Source organism: Myodes glareolus, chromosome 14 (assembly GCF_982192425.1).
Source record: "Myodes glareolus chromosome 14, mMyoGla1.1, whole genome shotgun sequence".
NCBI lineage: Eukaryota > Metazoa > Chordata > Mammalia > Rodentia > Cricetidae > Myodes > Myodes glareolus.
In genome coordinates this window covers 41,529,906-41,554,101 of record NC_142039.1, presented here as the reverse complement: position 1 = coordinate 41,554,101, position 24,196 = coordinate 41,529,906, and the positions used below count along the sequence as shown (strand labels likewise).

Sequence of the window (24,196 nt, the reverse complement as noted above, 5' to 3'; positions counted from 1 at the left end):
AAATTAAACCCATTTCTATTAATCTGTGTATCACCACATGGTTGTGGTTTGCTGGCAAGGTTTCTGTGGGAATTTGTCTCATGTGGGCAGCTACATGGTATCTCACTGATTCAGCCTACTCTTTCTCTACATCTCTGTTCAGATTTTTCTCCTGGCTTTACTCTGTTAAGCCATTGGCCAAAAGCAGATTTATGCATTAACCAATAAAAGCAACACATATACAGAAGGGCTTTCCACACCATTTCCACTTTTCTGTTTAAATAAAAAAAAGTTTTAACTTTAACATAGTAAAATTACATATAACAAAACAGGTATCAGAGAGCAAGGAAAGAGATATTTTGATTGAGGAAGTCATTATGGGGCTAGCAAGAAACCTGGTACTAGAGAAATTCCCAGGAATCCACAAGGATGACCCCAGCTAAGACCCTAAGCAACAGTGGAGAGGGTGGCCGAACTAACCTTGCCCTGTAGCCAGATTGATGACTGTCTTAAATGTCACCATAGAACCTCCATCCAGCATGTGTTCGTTAAAGGGAGACTCATAGTATAATAGCAACTATATTCAAATTACATCATGAATCTGGCCACTCCCACCCTGTTCTAAGTCACAGGGATGGGTAACTGCAGAGGTTTTTTTCCTTCATTCACACCTTCTGTGCTCTCTGTTGAACACAGAGGTCTGTGGTCCCATTTGCGCTGCCGCCAGATCACAGTTCAGCTTAAAGTCTCCAATGATTTCTGTCATTCAAAGAAAATGATAAAACATTACCATTCTTCTCAGCTTATCTCCTTTTCATCCACCTCCACAGGTCGTGTGATAGACTCATCCTGGGGAGACAAAACACACACGTCTGCTTTCTCCAGAAAGGGAACCCTGGGCAGGCCAAAGCAGCAATTGCGAGAGTGTCTAACCTAGCTATCCAGTGAGTTTTTACACAAACAGAATAGGGGTGAGGGAATACTTCCCAGGAGCAGGGATGACTCAAAGACGGCTGGATCACTGAAAAGACCCCCCAACGTGGGTGATGACTCCCAAAAGCTGCCAGCCCAAAGCTCTCTGCACAGTTCACAGGCAATTCCGAAGTCTGAGAATCTCTCCTCCGCAGCTCAGCTGGTCTCTGCTTTTTCCAGGCAGCTTGGCTGCTCTAGGAGTCTCTAGGTGGCTCTGCTATGGTGAATGTCTCTATGAATCCCCGCTGCTTATCTAAATTTGAGGAAGGATGGGCCTACTAAGTCTAGTCAGTTTCAGGGACTCTCTGGAGCTATGGAGTTGTTACTTCTTGAGTTTTAAGGAGCTTCCTGCAGAATGGAAAGTTTTGCCCCCCTTTTAGAACATTGTGAGTCTTCAGGAACTTCCTTCCAAGAAGGAAGGTTTACTCTGGGAGGACTTTTTTTTTTTTCACTCCAGATCTTCCACACTACTGGGAATTTCACTTTCCAGTAGGCGCACGGGCTAAGTATTATGCCACGGTTTGCATGGCTCTCATCTTTGCCCAATACCTTTAACCCAGGTATGCATATTACTTTCATCCACTTCTTTCTAATCTTTGCTCAAAAAAAAACCTGTCTTTTCACAAAGGGTCTCCATTATCATGAGATGGAACATCACTGTCGACTTACAGTTACCTACAAGATAAGCCTCTGAGAGTGTCGATCTGTTTTAAATCTCGTGTGTGTGTGTGTGTGTGTGTGTGTGTGTGTGTGTGTGTGTATGTGTGTGTGCGTGCACATGTACACACATATGCTGGCTTCTCAATGTGCAACTTCAGTTACTCCCATGCCATGATACTCATAAGGCTGTCACAGGATAACATCCAGTGTCAGGATCTCACCTCTACCCTGTGGGAGACAAGGTGCTTTGTTCTCCACAGCTGCCCATCAAGTTACTGAGTATTCTCCTGTGTCTGCTGCTTTCTGTGCCTGGATGGGCACTGGGGTTACAGATGTGTGTACTTCCCAGCCCAACTTTGACATGGGTGCTGGAAGGTGAATTCAGGCCCTCATGCCTATACAGTAGGCACTTTGCCAACTGAACTCTCTAATTCTGATTTGAAGTAATTAAAATTACTTATAATTATTAAAAATGTATGTTTGAAGGGTATGATAGGACACGTAAGAAGTCCCAAGATACACCTGTGCCGTCTGTGATGTCTCTGTTTTTGTTTTATGAGACAGAGTCTTTCTATGTAGCTCAGGTTTGCCTTGAGCTTGCACTAATCCCTCCTGCATCAGCCTCCTAAATGCAGGGATTATGGGCACATACTATTACAGGTTCGTCCCTATTTTCGTAGGTTCTATAACAGACAATTTCGGATGCCAAAGTTTGGGGAGAGTGGACTTTTAAATACTAAAGATAAACTGAATTTGGAGAAGGAAAAAGGACCTAAAGCTAATATATTTTGTAACGAGCCCATGCCGCTGTTGTCTGCGCAGCCTCCTCACGTGACACGTCCACAGATACTCTGCAGCTCTAGAGTGTGAAGTCACATTCCAGCTCAGACGTGTAAAGAAGTGTGTCCCCTCTGTACACTTAAACCTTCAGAGGTTAGAACAGACAGTTTTAGCTCCTAATACTGCCTCACCTAAAGTTTTGTACAGACTAATAGTGCAAATGAGCTCTTTGGACAATGCTGGATGTCTTTTGCCCTCTGCTCTGCTCAATGAGGCATCCTCTCTAAGATCTGCTCACCCAAGACTTGGTGGCTGAGCTGCCTTAGGTGAATATAAAATACTTAAGTAAAACCCTGACTCAAAGTCAAACACCAAATTTCCAGCTGTCAGCCCTATGCAGACTTGTTTCACCTACTAGAAATGCGGCAGCCATTGCTGCTACCCACCAAATAACTATACCTTTCCTTCTAAGCACATGGTAGCACTGACTACTCTACTCTTTTTGATTTACATGTGGCCAGTAGCTGACTTTGGAATAATGAAATTTTAGTCAGTAAATGAGCTGCCATTTTCTTTCTACCATGGTAACCAGGAATGCTGCCATAGATTAGCTGCTGTGAGGGAGAGCTGCCAGCTAGCCTTGGGTTCTCTGCCACAGGAACAAGTTATAGACCTATATTGTGATAACACACTAAGGACTGGTCACTGTGGCCTATCCCGACAGGAAGCTGAGCTGCCAGTCATTGGTGGCAAACACTCATTTCCCCTAGGTAGGTGACCTCCTCAACTCAGCTGGTTTACAGAGTCTCCTTAAGAGCTTTCAAGATCTCTGGATGGTAGTGGCTCATGACTTTAATCCAAGCTCTTCTGAGACAGAGGCTGGCTGATCTTTATGAGTTCAAGCCCAGCCTGTCTCAGAAAAAAAAAATGAAAGCACGAAAGGAAGAAAGGAAGAGAGAGAGAGAGAGAGAGAGAGAGAGAGAGAGAGAGAGGAAGAAAGAAAGAAAGAAGGAAGGAAGGAAGGAAGGAAGGAAGGAAGGAAGGAAGGAAGGAAGGAAGAAAGGAAGAAACTTTCCCTGGTACAAGCATTTGTAGCATCCATTTTTTTTTCTTTCTTTTTTTTTTTTTTGCCTTTCAGATGAAGATCTTTGACAAAAACAAAGATGGCCGTTTGGATCTTAACGACTTGGCAAGGTAAGTGATGCAGAAACAGTGACAAACTCAGAAGTCCAAGGGTCTGATGGCAACACACATTCTTTGAAATCTGACATCCATTCTCACCTGGAGGCTCATCTTACTACTCCAGCTGCGGCGCTTCTGAATCACGTTGGCAGATTCCTCCGTGAAGCTAATCAAAGCGCCATCCTGCCTACGTGTGCAACACACACAACTTTTAATTTTCTTTTTAATTTTATGGTTATGCCATGAGTGGGCTTTGCCCACAGAGGCCAGGCATACTCGGTCCCACATTGGGATCCCAGGATCAAAGTAAAAACAGCCCCCTCCAAATCCCAAATCTAACAAAGCGAAAGCAATGATGATGATGATAAACGAAAGGCAGAATCTTGAGGCTGTTCACTGACTCTGGCAGTGCTGAGTTGTTAATTCAGAGCAAGAGCAACAACTGATTGACGTCAGTTGACGAGCTTTCTGTTGGCTTTTGAGGGCTGACGACCTTCTGCAGTTCCCAAAGGCTAGCAGGGGAGGAGGGAAGGACGAGGGGTCTTCCAGGTGACTTGGGATTAATGAATCACCATGTGTATTGCTATTCTGCTCTCCATAACTATAGTGAAATAGTACAGGTAGGCTAAAAGATAAAAAAAAACCATTTCATTATTTCACCATTTCAGAGGCTAGATATCAAAAAAGCGTGACAAAACTTCTGTAAAAATTTTTTTAGCTGTGTCACATCATGGTGTTGTGTATCTCTTGTTTGTGTGGTCTTTTACCCTTTTTTTGTTCTTGACACTGAACCGCGGTCTTTGCATATGCTAGGCTCTGTGCTTGGTTCTGAATGTCGTCTGTGAAGAGACACTAGGAAGACTGTTGTCAGTCCTGACCATGACATTGATTCTGCCACACCACATGGATTTCTGTGTTTCCTCAGAGCAGTGTCTTCCTAAGTGACTCTCCCCAGGACCAAAATTCTAATTTTTGGTCACTTTGATGAAAAGGGGACACTGAGAGACCAGTCAAAGAGAAATAAAGAGCTTCTCTCCACAGAGCCTAGCAAGGGGACCTCAACCCTAAAATCTTGTTTCTGCTCTCTCCACTTCAAGTGATTTCTTGGGAAATTGAGGCAGAATTTCCACCCACCCCTCAAGAAGAGATCAGAAAGAATTGTTTGAGAGTCTGTCCTCAGAGGAAAAGTCAGTGTCTAAAAGATTCACTGAAATTAGGGCAATATGGGTAACAACAAGGGCTTCTAATCTTCTTGATCCCTATTCTGCCATCTGCCTGTTCTCAGCCTTTCATATAAGTGGGATTAGGGGAGGTAGCTTGGTGGTAGAAGGCCTTGGTGGCCAACATGCCTAAGACTGTAAACTCAGTCATACACATGCACACACACACACGGGCACACATTCGCATATGCACACAGAGAAATATGAATGCAAATGGAATCACGCATGTACTCTTTATAACTGGTTGTATCACTTGCGATAACCTTTCGTTGTGACTGACCATTAGCCCATGTATTTCTTGTTGTGACTGGGTACTTCACTGTGCAACTCCATATTTTGTTCGTTTATAACTTGACAAATATTTGGGGTGTTTCTACTCTTTGGATACTGTGACCAGTACTATATGAGTGACAAGCCTTTCCCCTTGGTTATATTCTTGGAAGTAGAATTTTGATTCACATGGTAATTCTATATTTAATTTTCCATAGCAGTGCCAAGTGGAAATACTAGTTTCCACACTGCATGACTGCTGGAGATTTGTAGTAAGGTTTAAAGTGGAGCGTCCTCCAACCTTGTTCTTCTTAAAGATCTTTCTGGAGATGTTGGATCTATTTGCATATCTTGATATAATTTTAGGATTAGATAGTCAGTTTCTACATAAAGACAACCCAAATTTCCCTTAATTTTGTTCTGAATCTCTTGTTCAAAATGGAAATACTGTCATCCTAACAAAAGTGTCTTTAAGTTTACTAACAACAGTTGTCTGTCCATCTTTTCAGCTGATTAGTTTCTCTGGAAGCTACTTTGGACTTTTCAGCCTAAAAGTCGAGCCTATTCTTGTTCAGCTTGTTCTCAATCATTTGCTTCTTTAGGATGACATCATATATAACATGGTGCTTTGGATCCTTGCTTAGTTCTTTTTTCTTGCTGTATTAGAACACTGTGACCAAAAGCAGCTTAAGAAAGGGTTTCTTTTGGCTTGCCCTTCTGGAGAGGCAGGATCTAATGTAGCTGGGAAAGCACAGTGGCAGGGGCAGGCAGTTGACTGGTCACACTATCATCCACACACAGGAAAGAGTGGGAAAGCAGAGGATGGTGAACAGTGGTGGGGCTGCAGGATCCTCAAAACAGGCCTTGAGGGATGAGCTTCCTCTAGCCAGGCTGCACCTCCTAAAGGTTCCTTAAAGACCCCCAAACAGCACCACTAACTGGGGAACCAAGTGTTCAAACACACAGGCCCATGGAGGGAAATTTCTCATTCAGATCACCACAGCTCTCTTTTGTCTTCATTTTCTCCCTTCCTTCCATCCTTCTGCTTCCTTTCTGCTTTCTTTTTCTCCCTCGTTGTTTTTGACGCAGGGTCTCTCTATGTCGTCCAAGCAGGCTGGCCTTGAACTCATGCTCCTGCTCCCTCAGCCTCCAGACTGCTGTCATTCCAGATGTGCATTTTTGCTTTGGTTATTTCCAGTGGACAGAAATGTGATAGAAGGCTCTGTGTAGATTGTGTCCTGTAACTTTGCTGCTCTTGTTTGTTAGCTCGAATAGGTTTTTGTTTGGTTCTTTGGATTTTATTGATGATGATGCAACTTGCAAAAAGCAGCAGTCTGTTTCTTCCTTTACATTTTGCTGATCTCTGCTTCTGATGGAGCTATTTAACCCGTATATGTTTAATGTGATTGCTGATGATATAAGGATTTATGTTTGCCGTGTTTTATCTCTGCTATTTTTGTTGTTGCTTCTCCTTTCTATCTTATATTAAATAAATATTTTGTAGTAAACTATTTTCATTCTCTTATTTTTTTCTTTCACTATTTACATCTTTTGGTGCCAGGGGCCAGCCCCAGCGGTTGGTTGACAGGTTCCAGAGAGGAGGTGAGGAGTGGGGGGGAGGGAGGGAGCCAGATCATTGCTGCTGGCAAGAATTTTGCAGCCAAATAACTAGGAGCCAGAGTGCTTCTTTATTTAAACAGGATTCGGTAAACAGGGATAGATTCATGTTGTTCTAAAGCATAGCTCATATCATTTTCATATCTGGACATGTATTTAACTTTTTCTCTGGCACATCAGGGGTTAAAGTTTATTCACCATTGATGAGCTGTGACAGAACAGAGTTACCTTTTACAATTATTTTTCCTCAGGTCTAGTCATCATTGATAAACAAGGTTATCTTTTATAATCATTTTTATCCATCAACCCCATAACCTAATTTTTAAGAATTTTAGAAATATATGGCAGTCGGTTTTCAGGCTGCTAGCTTTTGTGGTTTCAAGGATCTAGACAGAAAGAAACTCTCGAAGCTAGCCTGGGCAGTTTGCCATGTCCGAGGCAGTATATTATTAACTCTTAATGGTGAGAGGGCCCAGGGAAAATCCAAAGCTACTGCAGGCCAAAGCTACTGAAGTTATTATTCAAATTTTGACATAATACAATGTTTGCATTTTATATCTTTCTAGAATTTGCTTATATGTCTAACTCTGGCATTTTTTTTGTTTGTTTGTTCCTTGGTCATAGGATACCACAGTGGCTTCATATGAGCTAACTTTTCTGAGAAAGGGAGGTCCTGACCCCTCATTCTTTATCATCTTTTCACACCGTTCTTTGTCAATCAATATAAGTCCCTGTGTAGGGCAGAGGTAACTTCAGCTAATCTAACTTTCATTGCTGTAGATCCACGAGGCTACCTGTAGAGTAGGAAGAGGCTTGTAATCTCCTCTGTCAGCAACTTCTTGCCAAATCTTGCTGACCTTTTAAGTTTGCTTTTTTTCTGATTATCTTGTTCCTGAGTAAGAACAGGGGCAGCCGTTTCCAGACTATATCAGATCCTCATAAATAGATCTCTGGAGTCTTTGTGTGTGTGTCACAACCTCCAAGGTGTAAGGAAGACCTTCAAGTAGATAAGAATATCTCCCTACAAGAAGGTGGAATAGGATGCTCAGGACTGCACTGGGGAAGTTCAGAAGCAATACTCCTGGGAGAAGGCACAAATGAGTCACAAGAAAAGTTTCACCAACCCAACGTCCCCAAATTGCACAAATATTAAAAGACCCCCCCCTCAAGCATGTAATACACAGGGATCAAAGCCGAAAGTGGCATGGTGAGCATATGTGGCTTAGCTTTGCTGGATCCTTGTCGAGCAGTTGTGCTATGACTTTAGCCCTTCCCATCAGATGTGGCTGTGTCGGTTGGGGTTACTTTCTTAGTGGGTCTCTGGGGAATTACATTAACAAATTGGATTAATAGCAGCGTAACTTCAATATTATGATAAATCTGTGCATTTACAGTTCCAATCTACTGTTAAATACCACATGATCTTTTTGTTCTCCAAATCACATCATTATATGCTGTGTAGCCACCAACATCTATTTATTTTCTCTCTCTCTTTCTCTCTCTCTCTTTCTTTCTTCCTCCCTCACTCCCTTCCTTTCTTTCTTGGCTATTGCTGTGTCGTCTAGGCTGGCCTTGAACTACTATGTTCAAGGGATCCTCCTGCCTCAGTCTTCTGAGAAGCTGGCAGTGTATCAGGTGCCTGGGGCACACATTTTGAATAATTGCTTGAGGAAACAGCACTAATCCCCCCCCATCTTAAATATACATATATGAGTGTTTTGGCTGCATATATGTCTGTACATCATTTCCATGCCTGTCACCTTTGAAGGTTGTGAGCTGCCATGTACTTGCAGCTAAAACTGGATCTTCTACCAGAGCAGTTGACGCTGCTGACCACGGGGCTGTCTGTCTTTCCAGCCCCTGCCTGTTATAACTGCTCTTGTGCTTGCCCTTGCTGGTGCTTTAGATTCTTCACATGGTTTCAAGTTTCCGCCTAGTGTCCTCCATTTCAAACCAAGGACTCTGTTTCGTTTTCCATGTAGGACATATTTGTTAGTGATGATGCTTTGTTGCTCATTTGTTTGGTGGCATTTCTGAGCTAGTTCTATATAGTCTACCCTCGTCATTGTATATATCCACTGTAGTCTCCTTGTGGGTAGCTTCATGGTCAACTTGTGACCAGAAAGATGTGCCTTTTTTTCTTTATTTTTTTTGTTGATGAAGTAGGAACCAAGTATTGGCTTTGTCCATGCTAGGCTAGTCCTCTACCACTAAACCATATTCCCATCCAAGGCTAGCTTAAATGTCTGGAACAATAAATTCCCAGTCACTCCTCAGGGGCTCATACAGGTAGGGAAACAGAATGCTACAACACTTCTTGTTCTGGACAAGAGTAGCTGACTCTTCTTAGTTTTGTTTTTATTTTATTTTTGTTTGTAGAGACAGTGTCTTTGAAGCCCAGTTGGCTTCATACTCCAAAGTCTCCTGCCTCAGTGTCCAGAGCGCTGGGCCTACAGACCTGCGCCACCATGCCGTGCTGATCACACCGTTGGTAGAGAACAAATGCTCCCCAAACTGCCAAAGACTTTAAATGACTTTTCAGAGTTCTGCAAACCTTGCTCTGGCTGTTCTTTTCAGTTTCCTCATTGCTTTTCGTGGGCGGATTTTCAGAAGCCTACAGTCTGTGGTTTCCCACCAGGAGCAGTCTCTAAAGCTTTGTATTGTGACAGCCATCGCTGGGAAAGTTTGCCCAGTGCTCTCCTTCATTTCTGGTATGGGAATCCTGTATTCCCAGCTTCCTTACAGTTCTTCAGATAATGTGGGAACCACCAGCCTTTTCCTTTCCCCAGAGCTGTGCATTTGCTGCCTGATGAGGGAGCTTACAGAGGCTCATGTGGATTCTCTTCTTTTTCCCCCCTGTTTAGGATTCTGGCTCTTCAGGAGAACTTCCTTCTCCAATTTAAAATGGATGTAAGTACCACGCCAGCACGGTCTGGAACCACAAGTCTCGGCGGAGGGTGTCCAGGTTGAATGAAATCCACAGAGCACGAGGTTTAGGTGAAACAGCAGCTCGTTTATTGTTCTGATGGGGCTAGCTTTTATACCATGGCACCAAATGGGGAGGGGGCTGAGAAGGGACTGTCACCTGACCCAAGGAGAGACTCTCACTTGACCCCAGTAGGGGTCAAGGACTGATCACATGCACTCAACCTTCACCTGTCCCCAGTAGGGACTGTCACCTGACTCCAGCAGGGATCAAGAAATAATCACGTGCACTCAAACTTCCTCATCCAACTCCAGGAGCAGAGGGAAGTTATGAGTCTTTGCAGATAAGCACCTCAAATGGGGACAGGGAAATATAACTTGGGGTAGCAATTCCCACATGTAAGTGATGAGATTTCTCTGGATGGGTTTCTTTTACCTTTGTTTCTTTATGTATCTGGAAAGAAGGAAAGAGAGGGAAGGTAAATTAGTTTTGTTTTCTTATCACTTAGGTAAAAAAAAGTATCTGGCAAGAAAGGGAAGGGAGGGAAGATGTATATTGGTTCACAGTTGTAGAGATGCAGTCCCTCACGGACATCATGGCGGGGGTGGGGTGGGGTGGTGGTGGTCATGGCGGCAGGAGCAGCTCGTAGCTATGGAAATGGAAGCTTGCTTACATCTGGGTAGATCAGGAAGCACAGGACCAAGCAGGAAGTAGGACTGTGCTATAACACCTAAAGACTTGCCACTTGGTGACTCACATTTTCCAGCAAGGCCCAATCTCTGAATCATTTTACAGCCTCCCAAACAGTGCCACCATTTGGCAACAAACTGCCAATGCATGAGCCTGTGGGGGACATTTTCTATTCAAAGTATAACAAAAGACATCCTTTTGTTTTTTAACTGTTTTAGAGACTGGCAAGGCTCGAGGTGGAATCAAGGAACTTGATTTGAAGTTGATAAGGGTTGCCCAACACCCTATGGGAGTCACACACCAGTGGCTTTGCATTGCTGGATTGACAAAATGTTTTCTTTGCACCCAGGCATCGTCTACTGAAGAGAGGAAGAGGGACTTTGAGAAAATCTTTGCCCACTATGATGTTGTAAGTGTTCTTTATGCTTTGACGCCATCTTTAGGGAGAAAGCTCACCTTGTTTCTGTGTGGGAATACCCTACTGACAAGGTCTAAATTGAGACAGTGAATGGCAGTCCCCTGTGTGTGTTGTTAGGTCAAGGTGCCCTGAACATCTCTGTGTAACGTCAGATGATGAAAGAATGGGCAAATCTGATGTATAGTTGGACAGAGAGGAACTCATAATGCTCTATTGGCTTGTGAAACTATGATAAAGATTCCCCCTTGTAAGACCAGACATCCATTTATCGTGTGTGCCTAAAGAAATGAAGAAACAGAAAAATCTTTCCCATCCAACCAAAGCATCCATACAAGGTCAGTCCTGCCCAGTGTGAACTGGTTTCTCTTGTGGGGTAATTGTTCAGCCAGTCTTCAAGTGGTGAACTCACTGGTTCTGTGTGTCAACTTGACACAGGCTGGAGTCTTCAGGGAGGAAGGAGTCTGAGTTGAAGAAACGCTGCCATGGCTCCAGCTGTAAGGCTTTCTCTCAATTAGTGATCAGTGGGGGAGGGCCCTGCCCATTGTGGTGGTGTCATCCCTGGGCTGGTGCTCCTGGGTTCTCTAAGAAAGCAGGCTGAACAGGCCAGGGGAAGCAAACCAGTAAGCAGCACTGTCCATGCCTCTGCATCAGCTCCTGCCTCCAGGTTCCAACCCTGCTTGAGTTCCTGTCCTGACTTCCTCCAATGATCTTGAAGTGTAAACCAAATAAACCCTTTCCTCCCCAACTTGCTCTTTGGTCATAGTGTTTCATGGAAGCAGTAGAAACCCTAACTGAGGTGGGCATAACTATTCTAGAACACTAAACGACACAGGGTTGGATTTCTGGAGAGCAAGGTGGGATAGTGTGAGAAAGAGGGAAAATGAGCAAAAAGTCAGGGAAGGTTCTAAGTACCTTTTCCATGAAACAACGTCCCAGAACACCTGGGCTGCGTTCTGAGCAGATGCACACCGCCCTGGGGAAGACAGCGCTTAGGTGTCTTACTGTGTGTCTGTTGCCCAGCTTTCCACCTGGATTCCTCGGTTATGTGACCTTGGATAGTTACCTCAGCTTCTTTATTCTCTCTGATCCCTCCTCATTTTTTTTTTTTTTTTTTTTTTTTATTTCCTGAGACAGGGTTTGTAGGCCTGGCTGTCCTGGAACTCTAGATCAGGCTGACCTCAAACTCAGAGCTCTGTCTCCTGAGTGCTGGGTTTAAAGGTGTGCCTGGCTTCTCCCTGCCCCTCCCCCCCTTATCTGCAAAGCTAGGGAGATCAGGATAGGAGAGGATCTGCCCGAGTTGTGAGAGCTAAGTGAGCTACACTTGAAAAGCTTCCTCTTTTACCTAAGAGTTCGGTGTGCAGCATGGTCTGCTAGTGAATCCAGTAAAGGAAGCAGATTCAAAATAACAGGTTAAAGGGTGGGGGTAAAGAAAACATGGAGAGAAAAATGGGATTCAGAAGTGCTGGGTCATGCCTCAGGAAGATGAGGTGAAGGATGTGCTGTGAGCTTAAGACTAGGGTGGATTACAGAGTGAGACCTTGTCTCAAAAATGAAAAAGTAGAGAGGTACTAGAGAGATAGCTCGGGGGTTAACAGCAATGCTGCTTTTCTGAAACACCCGGGTTCAATTCCCAGCACCCACATGACAGCTCCCAACTGTCTGCAACCCTAGTTCTAGGGGATCTGAACTTCCAGCCACCAAGGGCACAGGCGTGCAAAGGGTGCACAGAGATGCAGGCAGGTAGGACACCAATACACATAAACTAAAACCAAACACCTCTTTAAAGGCATTGAGAGGCAGAAGGCATTAAATAACAAGTGCTTTAGGAAAAGGTGGACATGTTTGAATGTCTATGCTTTATTTTACTTTCATGTTTACACAGATTACAGAATGAGTAGGAAAAATGTCCTCTATACAGGAGAAAGAGTGTTTCATATACGGATTCAATTACAGCCGCCCTGTGTTTCAAGCTTACATTTGCAGCAATGACCAGATAATTGCTCAGTTATAAAGCAAGCGCTTTAAACGTCCAATCTGTCTTCTCGGGATGCTCGCTGTACGATTAACACTTCCCGGAATAGAAGCCGTATGAGGGAAGTAGATGTCAATGCTCTTTGCTGAGAACCACGTTTCCTTGTCTGGGGGCAGGAAGCTATGGATGAGAGATTCCTTAGCTCACGCAGGGCACTCATAGCCCGTGAGAATAAAAAGCAGAGAACCCTATTTCCAAATTGGTTGGCAGTTACAAATGAACACCAATTGATCAATTTGTCAAATTTATTCTTTAGCTTTTTGAATTAAGAAAATGATATGTAAGTGATTTGATCTTTTTATCCTTCAGAGCAAAACTGGGGCCCTGGAAGGCCCCGAAGTGGATGGATTTGTCAAAGACATGATGGAGCTGGTTCAGGTGAGTTCATGAGGCTGGAAGGGCTATTCCTATCATGCACTGGGGTTGACGTTGTGACAAATCGCACTGTTTATGTCTGGGACTGAGTGAGGCTGAAGATTAATACTAGGGAGAAAGATCTGGAGACATTTCCTGTCTCAGAACTACTGAGATTCCGGGAGACGCAGCACGTCCCTTTCACACTTTAAGATCTCATGAGTTACAGCAACACACAATCAAAGCAGAAGTGTCTTTTAACTATCATTTAAAAGTCGTCAACTCTTCCCAAGCAGCCCAGTGTTGCTGTGCATTTTACTGTTTTATTTTTCAGTGGCCTGGAGTCTTTTCTTCCCTCTATTGCCTCTCTCAGATTTCATTATTACAATAACTACAATTTTAAATTTAATTTCATATAGCCTTTTTTTTTCCTCATCAAGGGGTGTTTCAAACATTTAGACTAAGAAGGACACATACAATTATAACATTGCTGAGTCTCGGGCTGAAGCCACTTAGGTTATAATATATATATCACGTAGCTGTTTTTTTTTTTTGGTAGGGTCAACAATGTTCCTAAAATGGCAATCTCCTTCTTTTGAACTTCATTCTCTATACTTGTTTATAATCCCCTACATAGACAACTCCAGCCTCTCTTTCTCCAGGGAGCAGCGTAGACAGTGGATTGAGTAGTCTATGTACTTAGGGATTACTTTGAAGTACATTATTGTATGCACAATGATTGCATACTGGCTGTCCCAGACAGCAACAAATTAGAGCAACAGTTATTAATCACTTTTCAAGTCTCAGAGTTATTGCAAATATGAATAAAGCTAAGGAACCTTGCAAAAGACAAAGGACCAGTCATCCTTTTCTGCACAGATCTCTAGGAAGTTGGCATTCTGTGACTGAGCAGACACAGGCACAGTTCTGTCTGATGTTCAGTCAGGATCACTGGCACATCACATGTGGCTCCCTACGAATCATCTTCATCCCAGTGAACTTTCGCTGTCTTCCCCTGCTCTGTGGCTCCCGTTGTCCTCCCTTGCCTTGTGGCTCTCACTGTCACCCCCTCTCCTGTGGCCCCCCTGTCCTCCCCTTGCCCTGTTTGTGTGGCATTTCTATTTGAATTGATAGGTAAGGAACAATCCCATTTTCCACTGCCCCTTTAACAGTTTGGGTAATAGAAATGAAGACATCATCTCTGGGATATTAAAGTTTCATGGCAGATGAGTTGGCTCAGTTGTAGCTGTAGTTTTCTCTGTTAGAGAGAGTGGCAAGCTGCCTGGTTTCCTTTGTGTCACGGGTCCTGACTGAAAGCAGGCCTGGGGCTGCAGTAACCAGACAGAACACTTGCTCTGCCATTCCTCCCGTGAGCCCCACACGGGGCTGAGCATCACGTGTGAGACCCAGCTGGAGCTGTGCTAAAATCTTCTCCTGTGTAGGCCTTGGAAAGCGTTCTCCAGTCCCTCAGAGTCTGACCCTCCCTCTCACCCATCACTTCCCATCTCTTCTTCTCTTCCTTTCTTCTCCGCTTGGGGATTTTTCTGTCCAACATATTAGAACTCTATTTCAGATCAGTTATTTATAAGTTTTCTGTCTGTGGATAAGTTTCTCAAGCCTTCTATTTCCTGACTTGTCACCCACAAGAGGTGTCCAGTGAGACTTGCCTCCCATGACGAGGTGGTACCTCTAATGATCCCTGAAGACAACATGACTTTCCAAAGTCACAGTCTTTGTTACCATTGCCGAACAAATCAGCTGTCATCATGAGAGTGCATTTCTGATTTTGAAAATTACTAATATATAGGAGGGAGTTTCCCAAAAAGAATCTTTTGATCAATGAATGACCACATCATAGAATATAATCCTGTCTGAAATGCTAATATGTCAAAGGCACGCAAGAAATCCTCGAAGACAGGATAGCTGTGTCTAAGGGCAACAGACTCACCATAGTTCTAAAGTGTTTGATTCTTTTCTTATCCGGGACCTCTGAGTAGCAGCCCCAGTGTCTCCTCAGGGTTCAGAAGAAGACTCACAGCAAGCGCAGAACTTAGATCTGAGGATGAAATGAATTTTCCACTACATACTTTTCTGTATCAGCTTCTTTATTCTTCTCCAATTGTTCTTCTTATTCTGTAAAGTTTTCAGTTTATAAACACAACCAAAACAAAGACAGTTCTCTGAGCTTGGACATCCCTTTATCCTTGAAAGTCCCAAATGTGATCTATATGAAAGACTCCTTTCCTGACTGCATGTCCTGCCAAATGGAAGATAGTTGCACGGAGGTGGCTTCTAAGGTGTCTCAGGGAACAGAATGGAGATATGACTGCGGGAACCAAGATTGTTGCATGCATGACTAAATTTCCCGCTGGAGGTCCCCCACACAGTGTGTGTGTGTGTGTGTGTGTGTGTGTGTGTGTGTGTGTGTATAATGGCCCAATATACCAATACATGGGAAAGAATTGTTCCCAATAGCCCATACTCTGCTGAGTCTTGTACCAAGGGAGAGCGCTTATGGCTTCACAAGAGATCTACTGTAAGAATCAGCTGATAAAGAAAAGGTGGTGGACTCAGCACCCTGCAAACTTGATTTATCTCCAGCAGAACACATTCATACTGGTGGGCCAGTCTTTGCTCTATCAGCTGAAATCTCACTGCATGATTCCTGCAGACCACAGCATTTTCTGATTTTAAATTATCTCTGTATATAAAAACATTGACGAGATGGAGAGATAGCTCAGCAGTTGAGAACACTCTTTGCTCTTGCAGAGAGCTAGAATATGGTTTCCAGCATTCACATTGGGTAGCGCACAACCACCCGATAACCTGTAACTCCAGTTCCAGGGAATCTGATATCTTCTTTTGTCTTCCTTGGACTCTGTGCGCCCATGCGCATGTGTGTGCGCGCACGTGCGCGCACACACACACACACACACACACACACACACACACACACTTAAATTTTTTTAAATTATCAAAAACTTAAAAAAGCAAAATTTAAGAAGCCAAGAGGAATACAAGCTAAGAGTTCCAATTCTAGAGTGACTACCTAGTCTCGTGTTCCAGGCCCAGGTTCACCATGGCTGGCAAGGTGATCTTGGTGTCATTTTCTACAGACCTTTTCCTCTCCTGATTGTCTTTTGTTTTGCTTGCCACACTGGAGCTTGAAGGCTAGACCTCCCATATGCTAGGCAAGCACTTTGTTTTATTTATTTATTTATTTATTTATTTATTTATTTATTTATTTATTAAGAATTTCCACCCCCTCTTCACCTCCCTTTTCCCTCCCCCTCCCCACCTCCCCCTTCCTTTCTAGTCCTAAGAGCAGTCAGGGTTCCCTGCCCCACGGGAAGTTCAAGGTCCTCCCCGCTCCATCCAGTTCTATAAAGGTGAGCATCCAAACAAACCAGGCTCCCATAAAGTCAGTCCATGCAGTAGAATCAAAACCCAGTGCCATTGTCCTTGGCTTCTCAGTCAGTCTTCATTGCCAGCCACATTCAGAGTGTCCAGTTTGATCACATGCTCCATCACTCCCAGTCCAGCTGGCCTTGGTGAGCTCCCATTAGATCAGTCCCACCGTCTCAGTGGGTGGACTACCCCTCGTAGTCCTGGCTTCCTTGCTCATGTTCTCCCTCCTTCTGCTCCTCATTTGAACCTTGGGAGCTCAGTCCAGTGCTCCAATGTGGGTCTCTGTCTCTATCTCCATCCATCGCCAGATGAAGGTTCTATGGTGATATGCAAGATATTCATCATTGTGGTTATGGGACAAGGCCAGTTCAGGCACCCTCTCCTCTGCTAGGCAAGCACTTTGCCACTGAGCTAAAGTCCAAGTCTGTTTTCATTTCTACTTTGAAACAGAGTCTCACTAAGTTGGCTAGGCTGACCTTGAGCTCCATGTATAGTCCAGGCCTCTGGTTTTTCTAACATGTACAGGGCCTGCGGCCAGGCTAACTAGCACAGAGACCTGGGTATGCTGTCTGATGGGCCTGTCACTGGCTCCCTTCTTCCAGGTTAGTTGGAATGCAGAAGGGATGGGATATAATGAATGCCTAAAGATGACATTGAGGGACAGGGTGACTCACAAATCCACAGACAAGAGGGAGAAACACCAGCTGTAAGCATGAATGGGGGTCAGGAAGTCAGTCTTGAAATACCCAATGCGCAAGGCTCATGAGAAGCCAATCAGTAGTTTTCAGCCAGTTTCTCCGGGCCTATTCTCAGGTGGTCCTTTGAGTTATATGTGAGAAAAGGTCTACTTTTGAAACAAATGCTTCCAGTATGATACTGGGCTGCTTGCTGAGTCAGCATTCTGACTAAAGATGCATGCATGATAGCGGGCAGGTTAGATGGTTTCTCTGGGCTGTAATTACGTATGAAATTGTATGAACTTATAATGTTTGTTCTGAAAATTTGAGATTACGTTTGTAGAACCCCTAGTCCAGGAATCTAAGCACTCCTGCGTTACTGATTTGCTATTAAGACAGCCTTAAAGACAGAGGCCCTGTGGCATCTGTGTTTTGTCTTCAGTGATCCAGATAGTTTTAAGGAGCAATGTTCAGTTTTCCTAACTCATAGTGCTATATCAAGAATTAAAAACATAACCTACATGGTACAGTGGACTTTCTCTTATAGCCTTCCTCCTTAATTTCCACTACTCAAACTCTCGAAACACTTCTCACTTACTTCAGAAAAAAATTATTCTGAAATAAAATATATTGTTCTTCAATTAGGAATAAAAGGATTATAATAATTTGAATGAGGTAAAGACACTGATAAATAATTCATGATTAGGTATAAATGTCTACAACTTCAATCTTCTCTAAGCATAAGGATTTTCCATAAGGGTGCTGGAGTGTGTACCACTTATTGGAGAACAGTTATAGCAGTGAGTTATTAAAGACGTTGAAGACTATATCGAAGACCTTTAAAATAAGGTCCAGCCTTACAAGTCTTCGCTTAGGGTTCAAAAGAGATGCTACAATAAGCGGAGGAACTAAAGGCCAAGGGCTGTAGACATATTTTCTCATGGCACATTATTTCTACTCTTGGGCTTTTTATGGTTCTCTTTCTTCTTCTGCCTCTAATATAATAATTCTTCTGAGCTAATTGTCTACATTTTTTTAGCTCTAATTCTCTGTCTCAATTCCAATTCCAATTCAATTCTCTCTCTCTCTCTCTCTCTCTCTCTCTCTCTCTCTCTCTCTCTCCTCCTCCTCCTCCTCCTCCTCCTCCTCCTCCTTCACCTCCTCCTCCTTCTCTTCTTCCTCTTCCTTCTCTTTCTTTTCCTTCTCTTTCTCCTCCTCCTCCTCCTTCATTTTCCTGTATTCTTATTCTTTTACATTTCTGCTAATTTCTGACAGCTTCTCCCTCAAGGTACTACTTCTTTTGTCTTGTCTCTCAAAATCTCTCTTGCCTCATGGGTTTATAGCAAAAGGAGTTACAAGAATAGCTCTCATTGGTCAGAAACACATTCCTAGGCTAAGTGATAAGGGTAGAGCAATTGCCTTGGCAATATAAGGGTCCAAGGTTGCAGAAGTGAGACTGTGACCAGGGGGCGGGGTACAGTGAGATAATCTTTAAGATACAGGTCTTTAATTAAAAAACTGACAAGCAAGATTAGGTATGCTTTAAAGTTAATGTGAGGTTAGCTTTGGGACAGAAGTTTCCTATCTGCTGGCAGAGTAAATCCAGGACACTCTTGTTCTCTATCTCTCTGAGAGCTAAGGCTCAACAGCTTCAGACATGACATAATTCTTGTCCTTGGGCATCTGTGAATGTCTCAATAGAGGTCTCTTTGCTGGGCACCAATACTGACCAACTGTCTGCCAAGGAAGATAATTGCAGGATGGCAGACTTTTAACTTTATACAAAGACCTGGTTGCGAGAGTAAGGGTATTAATTGTGGTTTCTTTCTTGTTCAAATCACACAATGCTGTGAGAGTCATCCAATATATCAATGTATCGGGAAAATTGTGCCCAGTAATTGATTAATACACCACTGGGGGGAGAGCTATGGCTTCACAGGGAGTTTATACTAAGGACATTGACTATTCATAAAGCAAATACTTCCACTACCTTGCCTGTGGACCTCCTCCATTGGAGTGTGTGATCCTGGTGGGTGAGCTTCGTTCTCACTGTGTAATCCTATGGACCGCAGAAGACTAGACAGACATCTCCACTTTGCATCTGTACAACAGGCGGGTTCTTCACCGGGCTTCTTGTGCAGCTTGCTGTAAAGACTGCTATGCTATATTTCATTGAGCTGCACACACACCTGCCTAGTACTGAGACCCAGGAAACTACAATTTTGAGCCCAGTGAAAGAAACGTCCTGACAACTCATTTCATCTTGTCCTTGTGGCCTGTCACTAGGGATGCTTCTGACAGAGGTGTGAGAGGTCCCCAGGCCCCCCAACCCTAGCCCAGCCTGGTGCTCTCTTAGTTTCTGTTACTCTTTTCTCTCCTTCTCCCTCTAAAGCCACAGTCAGGACAGATGCAGCGTCAGCCAGTCATTCTCCATGCTGGATTGTTGGTTAGTTCCTCTGGCTGTATCTCTCTAGTTTGAGAATGGGAAGTTTGGTCCCCTACTGAAGATATTTTAGAGGTTTCTTTGGAGGTAAAGAAAGCTTGAGGTAGGTTTGGGGGTGGGTATGGGTGGTGTTTGTCAGGGGCTCAGAAATCTCTGGAAGTAAGCTTCCCTTTTTCTCCTCACTCAAGTAATCAAGAAGAATGGACATTAGATTCACTGATTTTGTTTTCTTTTGATATCGGTTTGGCAGTTTAGATTCATCCCCCATCCCCAGCTTTCTCTAGAGCTGAGTGAGGCGGTACAACCAGAGCTCTGTCTGTCAGGAGTCCTGGCATAAAAACACGGGCTCTCTCCCCTGGGAAGAAGACTGAGTTCTCTGGAGCCTCGTTCCTAGTCTAACCAACGGTTGTCACTATTCCCTCCTGAGTCAGATGGGATGAGGTGTGTGACAGGTGTGTGTAGTCTGGGAGCTTCGCTGCTTCCCTGGGATGCAGGTATTCCTGTCCCTCTCCAGTCTGGAAGCACTCCTGGATAAATCCTCAGTTACTACTTCGATACATGACACGGGAACTGAATTTTCCTCGCATATGGACCCTCTTTAAGCTAGAAGCACTAACCATCCCATAGATAATAATAAAATATGTCTTCTCTCACTGACATAAATGACAAGGACTCCTGCCACAGTTCTCTGCTCTGGGACAAAATGTCATCAATCCAATAGTTTATAAGGCAGGCTTTTCCACAGCAACTGTGGGAATCAATGTGAAACTAAGACACCAAAAATGAAGGTGCAGGCTAAGAAATCAAGCCACTGCCCACAGACATTAGAGACCCTGGAGGAGATAAAGAGGCAGCAGTTGTCCCTGGCTCCTCATGGCCCATCATCTGCCCCACTGCCAAGTTCTCAAAGTCTAGAGGGCTCGGGTGGCGGGGGGGCTCTGAAGTCTGACACTGCCACTGGCCTTCCGAATGACTATACCCTCTCATCCTCAGCCCAGCATCAGCGGCGTGGATCTGGATAAGTTCCGGGAGATTCTGCTTCGCCATTGTGACGTGAACAAGGATGGAAAGATCCAGAAGTCTGAGCTGGCACTGTGTCTTGGGCTGAAAATAAACCCCTGATCCCTGAGATTGCTCTGCTCTCTGCTTGTGTGTCTGGGCACTTGTGAGAAGTGTGCGCTTAGCTCACACTTAGACTTAGTTATCAAATCTTTCACTGATACTGTGGTACTCTTGGGCAGAGGTGGGGACCTTAGGGTGTTGTTTCTAGAGGTAGACATGATTCTGTTCTATAGGAAGCCCCCATGCAGCCTCTTCTGTCTTCCCTCCTTGACCTTGACCTGTCTCCTCCAGAGCCTCAGTTTACCTGCTATGACTATGTCCTCTCAACTCATATGGTCTCTAATGTCTGCTCAACCTTCCCCTTCACCTGCTGGATAGGGGTAGCCCCACCACCTCCTGTTTGTCCTTGAGCTTTCTGCTCAGTTGGATTGTCTCCTGCGCCGTGCTGTCACTTCTACAAATATGTCTTCACGTGGAAAGAAATCTATAGTCAGAAATAAAGATGTGTTTGAGTCATAAGCTTTGTAATGTCCTGGTGGTTTGGTGGGAGCCTTAGCCGGGGGTGAGGGCTGTTATCCTCCATCAGCTTTTAGCTGCAGGGAGCTAGCAGCTGCCCCAAATCAGTAATTTTAATTGGATGGGAAGAGCAGAGTGTTGTGGACCAATGGTACCAAATCAAAGACCTGGATATCAATCAATACACCTATGAACACCTGATTTTTGACAGAGAAGCAAATATATATATATATATATTTATATGAAATAAGAAAATGTATTTCACTTGCTTATTTGCATTTTCACAGACACTCAACTGGCCTGAAGCTACAGCTCCCTGAGGTTACTTTTTGTTGCTTGGCTGTCAGGTCAGGCTAGGCTTGTAGCTGAAGCTGGTCTAGGTGGCTGGGCACAAGCCATGCTCCCTGTGCTGTTTGGCTGTCCTGCCTGGGTACCTGGGACCAGGTGGCCAGTCCCTCATTAGAAAATGTAGCCTCAGGAGCTGCAGCTTCAGGCCAGTCAAGTGTCTGTGAAAATGTAAATAAGTAAGTTAAATATGCCTTCTTCTTTCCATTCTATATTTTTTTTGCTTCTCTGTCAAAAATCAGGTGTTCATAGGTATGTGGATTGACAACTAGGTTTTTGATTCGGTTCCATTGGTCCACGGCATATGGCACCCAACATGGGGCTGATCAATGAACCCCAAAACGTACAGTAGTGTGGCCAGGCATATAAGGGAGTATGTGAGGGACCCCTCAAGAAAATTGTACCACAGGTGGAGAGGTGAGTAATGAGCACTCAGAAATAAATAGTAAATAATAAAAAAGGAAAGGCAGGGGACAAAAGCAGAAGTAAAACTGTAAATAGTTGTAAATATGGAACCAGGAAATAGTTTTCAGTTAGCAGTATAGTTGCATGGATGTATTTTGATAGCTAGAGGAGTTGAAGTGGAGCAGAAACAAAGGCAGAAATTTTTAGAGTTTGTACATATTATTTATATTCCCGCCTCTGTGCTGGCAAGAGGTATTTTTGTCAAGGTTGGTCTACAACAGCAGAGCATTCTGGGTCAGGTTCCATTGTTTTGCTTTTTCTTTGAGGCAGCGTTTTTCTGTGTAGATTTGGCTAGCCTACATTTTGTTCTACAGCACAGACTGGACTCCTTCGAACATCCATCCTCTTTCCTCTACTTCCTGAGGAGTACTGGACTTTCATATATGTAATGACCATCTTAGTTTTATTTTTAAGACCTTGTTGCTTGCTTGGGTAGGAAGATGTGCTACTTTCCTTTCTGTTGTTTGATAAACATCATGACCGAAAGGAATCTTGGTAGAAAGGGTTTGTTTGGCTTATGTGTTCCAGTCATACATCTTGATCACAGTCCATTCATGAGGGGAGCCAGAGCAGGAACTTAGGCATGGCAGGAACCAGTGGGCAGAAACAGGCAAAACTGTTTACTGACTTGCTTTCTGGCTCGTGTTCAGCTGCCTTTCTTTTACTTTACCGGACAACTTGCCAAGATATGGTATCACCCACAGTGGGCTGAGCCCTCCCACATTAATTATTAAAAATGCCCCCACAGACTTGCCTACAGACCAATTTGATGGAAGCATTTTCTCAAACAAGGTTCTCTCTTTCTAGATGACCTGACTTTGTGTTAAGTCGACAAAACAAAAACAAAACAGAAACAAAACCAAACAAAACAAAATCTAACTGGCATAGGGGATCTTCAAGAAATCCAGATAAAAATGTATTTGTGACTGCACATACATCCTGTCCTCTTCCAACAATATTTTCCAGAAAATTTGGTACCCTTGGGCTATTATACTCCAGTGCCTTTCACGGGCAGCTCTGCATACGGCCAGCCCACTGTGATGGTTCATCTCAGCAGCTGACTTGAGTGTCATCCGACAAGCCTCTGCTTACACCTGCGCGGCGTTATCTTGGCAGGGTTAACTGAGGTGGGAAGATGCCCCTACTGTGGGTGGCTGCCCTCCCTGGCTGGGATCCTGGAGGACATACATGAGGAAGGGAAGTGCACAGCATGTCCTCCGTCCTCTGTTTCATGATCATGGATGTGGGGAACTATCCCCTTGAACTTGAGTTAAAATAAATCCTTTCTTTTGTCGAAATATTTTTATCAGTGACTGGAAAAGTAGCTGAGACACCCTTTCAACATGGTTTCTATGGCTCCCTTTCTCTCTTGCCCGCATACACTCATGGCTCCTTGTAGAGCGTCACATGTCTTTACAGGTGAAAACAGTAGTCTGTGAGCTGGCAGAGCGGCCAGCCTCAACACGGCACACATGTGCTCTGCGGGGAGAGTAGCAGATGTTTCCTTGGGATATTTCAATCATCAATATCGTTGTTTAAAATCTCTTTAAATGTAGGTGACCATTCCCCTAAAGAAAGTTTAAAGCTGGAAGGCTCTTCTGGGAATTAAAGTGCTTCCTAGGGTGAAACGTATCCTCCCTCCAGTAGGGTAGTCACCCTGGCAGGAGGAGACTCATCCTAAAGAGGTACTTGTGGGAGTGGAGCCCTAGTGGAGCTATGGATCTCAGGGAATGAAGCTTTCCATTGGGGGTCAGGCAGCAGAAAGGAAAGCCTGAAACCCTGGTCCTAGCCCAAGGAGGGGCTTGCTCCTGAGAGTCGACGCACTGCTGATAACTCACCATAGGCAGACTTCCTTCTGCTCATCATCTTTGTCAATTTCTGCTTCCTAATGAATTTTAAGAAGTGGTCGGTTTATGAATGGAAGCGCCTCCTCTAACACTGGCGCAAAGGTAGGTCGAACAAAACAAATGAATTCAGCATTTTAAAAGCTCTTGGCTGTTTCTAGCCTAAAGAGACTTGTGAAAGGAAGCAAAACAAACCAAAAACAATGTAAATGGGAAGAAAATATCCGAGCTTACAATTAGCAGCCCTGGTTTAATTTTTAGCCCACTCTACACCAGTTCTATAATAATGGTACATCTCATTCATGTATACTCATGCAGATCTTTTAAAGGGCAATT

General features: G+C 44.0%; 1 protein-coding gene across 1 annotated transcript in view; it reads left to right on the top strand.

Moving 5' to 3' along the window:
• Scgn (secretagogin, EF-hand calcium binding protein) overlaps window positions 1–21,209 on the top strand; it is a 39,435-nt gene extending 18,226 nt beyond the window's left edge. The window contains exons 7-11 of the mRNA XM_087896694.1: window positions 3,530–3,585; window positions 9,545–9,590; window positions 10,646–10,705; window positions 13,056–13,124; window positions 20,622–21,209. Coding sequence (XP_087752820.1) covers window positions 3,530–3,585; window positions 9,545–9,590; window positions 10,646–10,705; window positions 13,056–13,124; window positions 20,622–20,750 — 360 coding nt within the window. The 3' untranslated portion in view covers window positions 20,751–21,209. The remainder of the gene's footprint in view (window positions 1–3,529; window positions 3,586–9,544; window positions 9,591–10,645; window positions 10,706–13,055; window positions 13,125–20,621) is intronic.
• The last annotated feature ends 2,987 nt before the right edge of the window (window positions 21,210–24,196 follow it).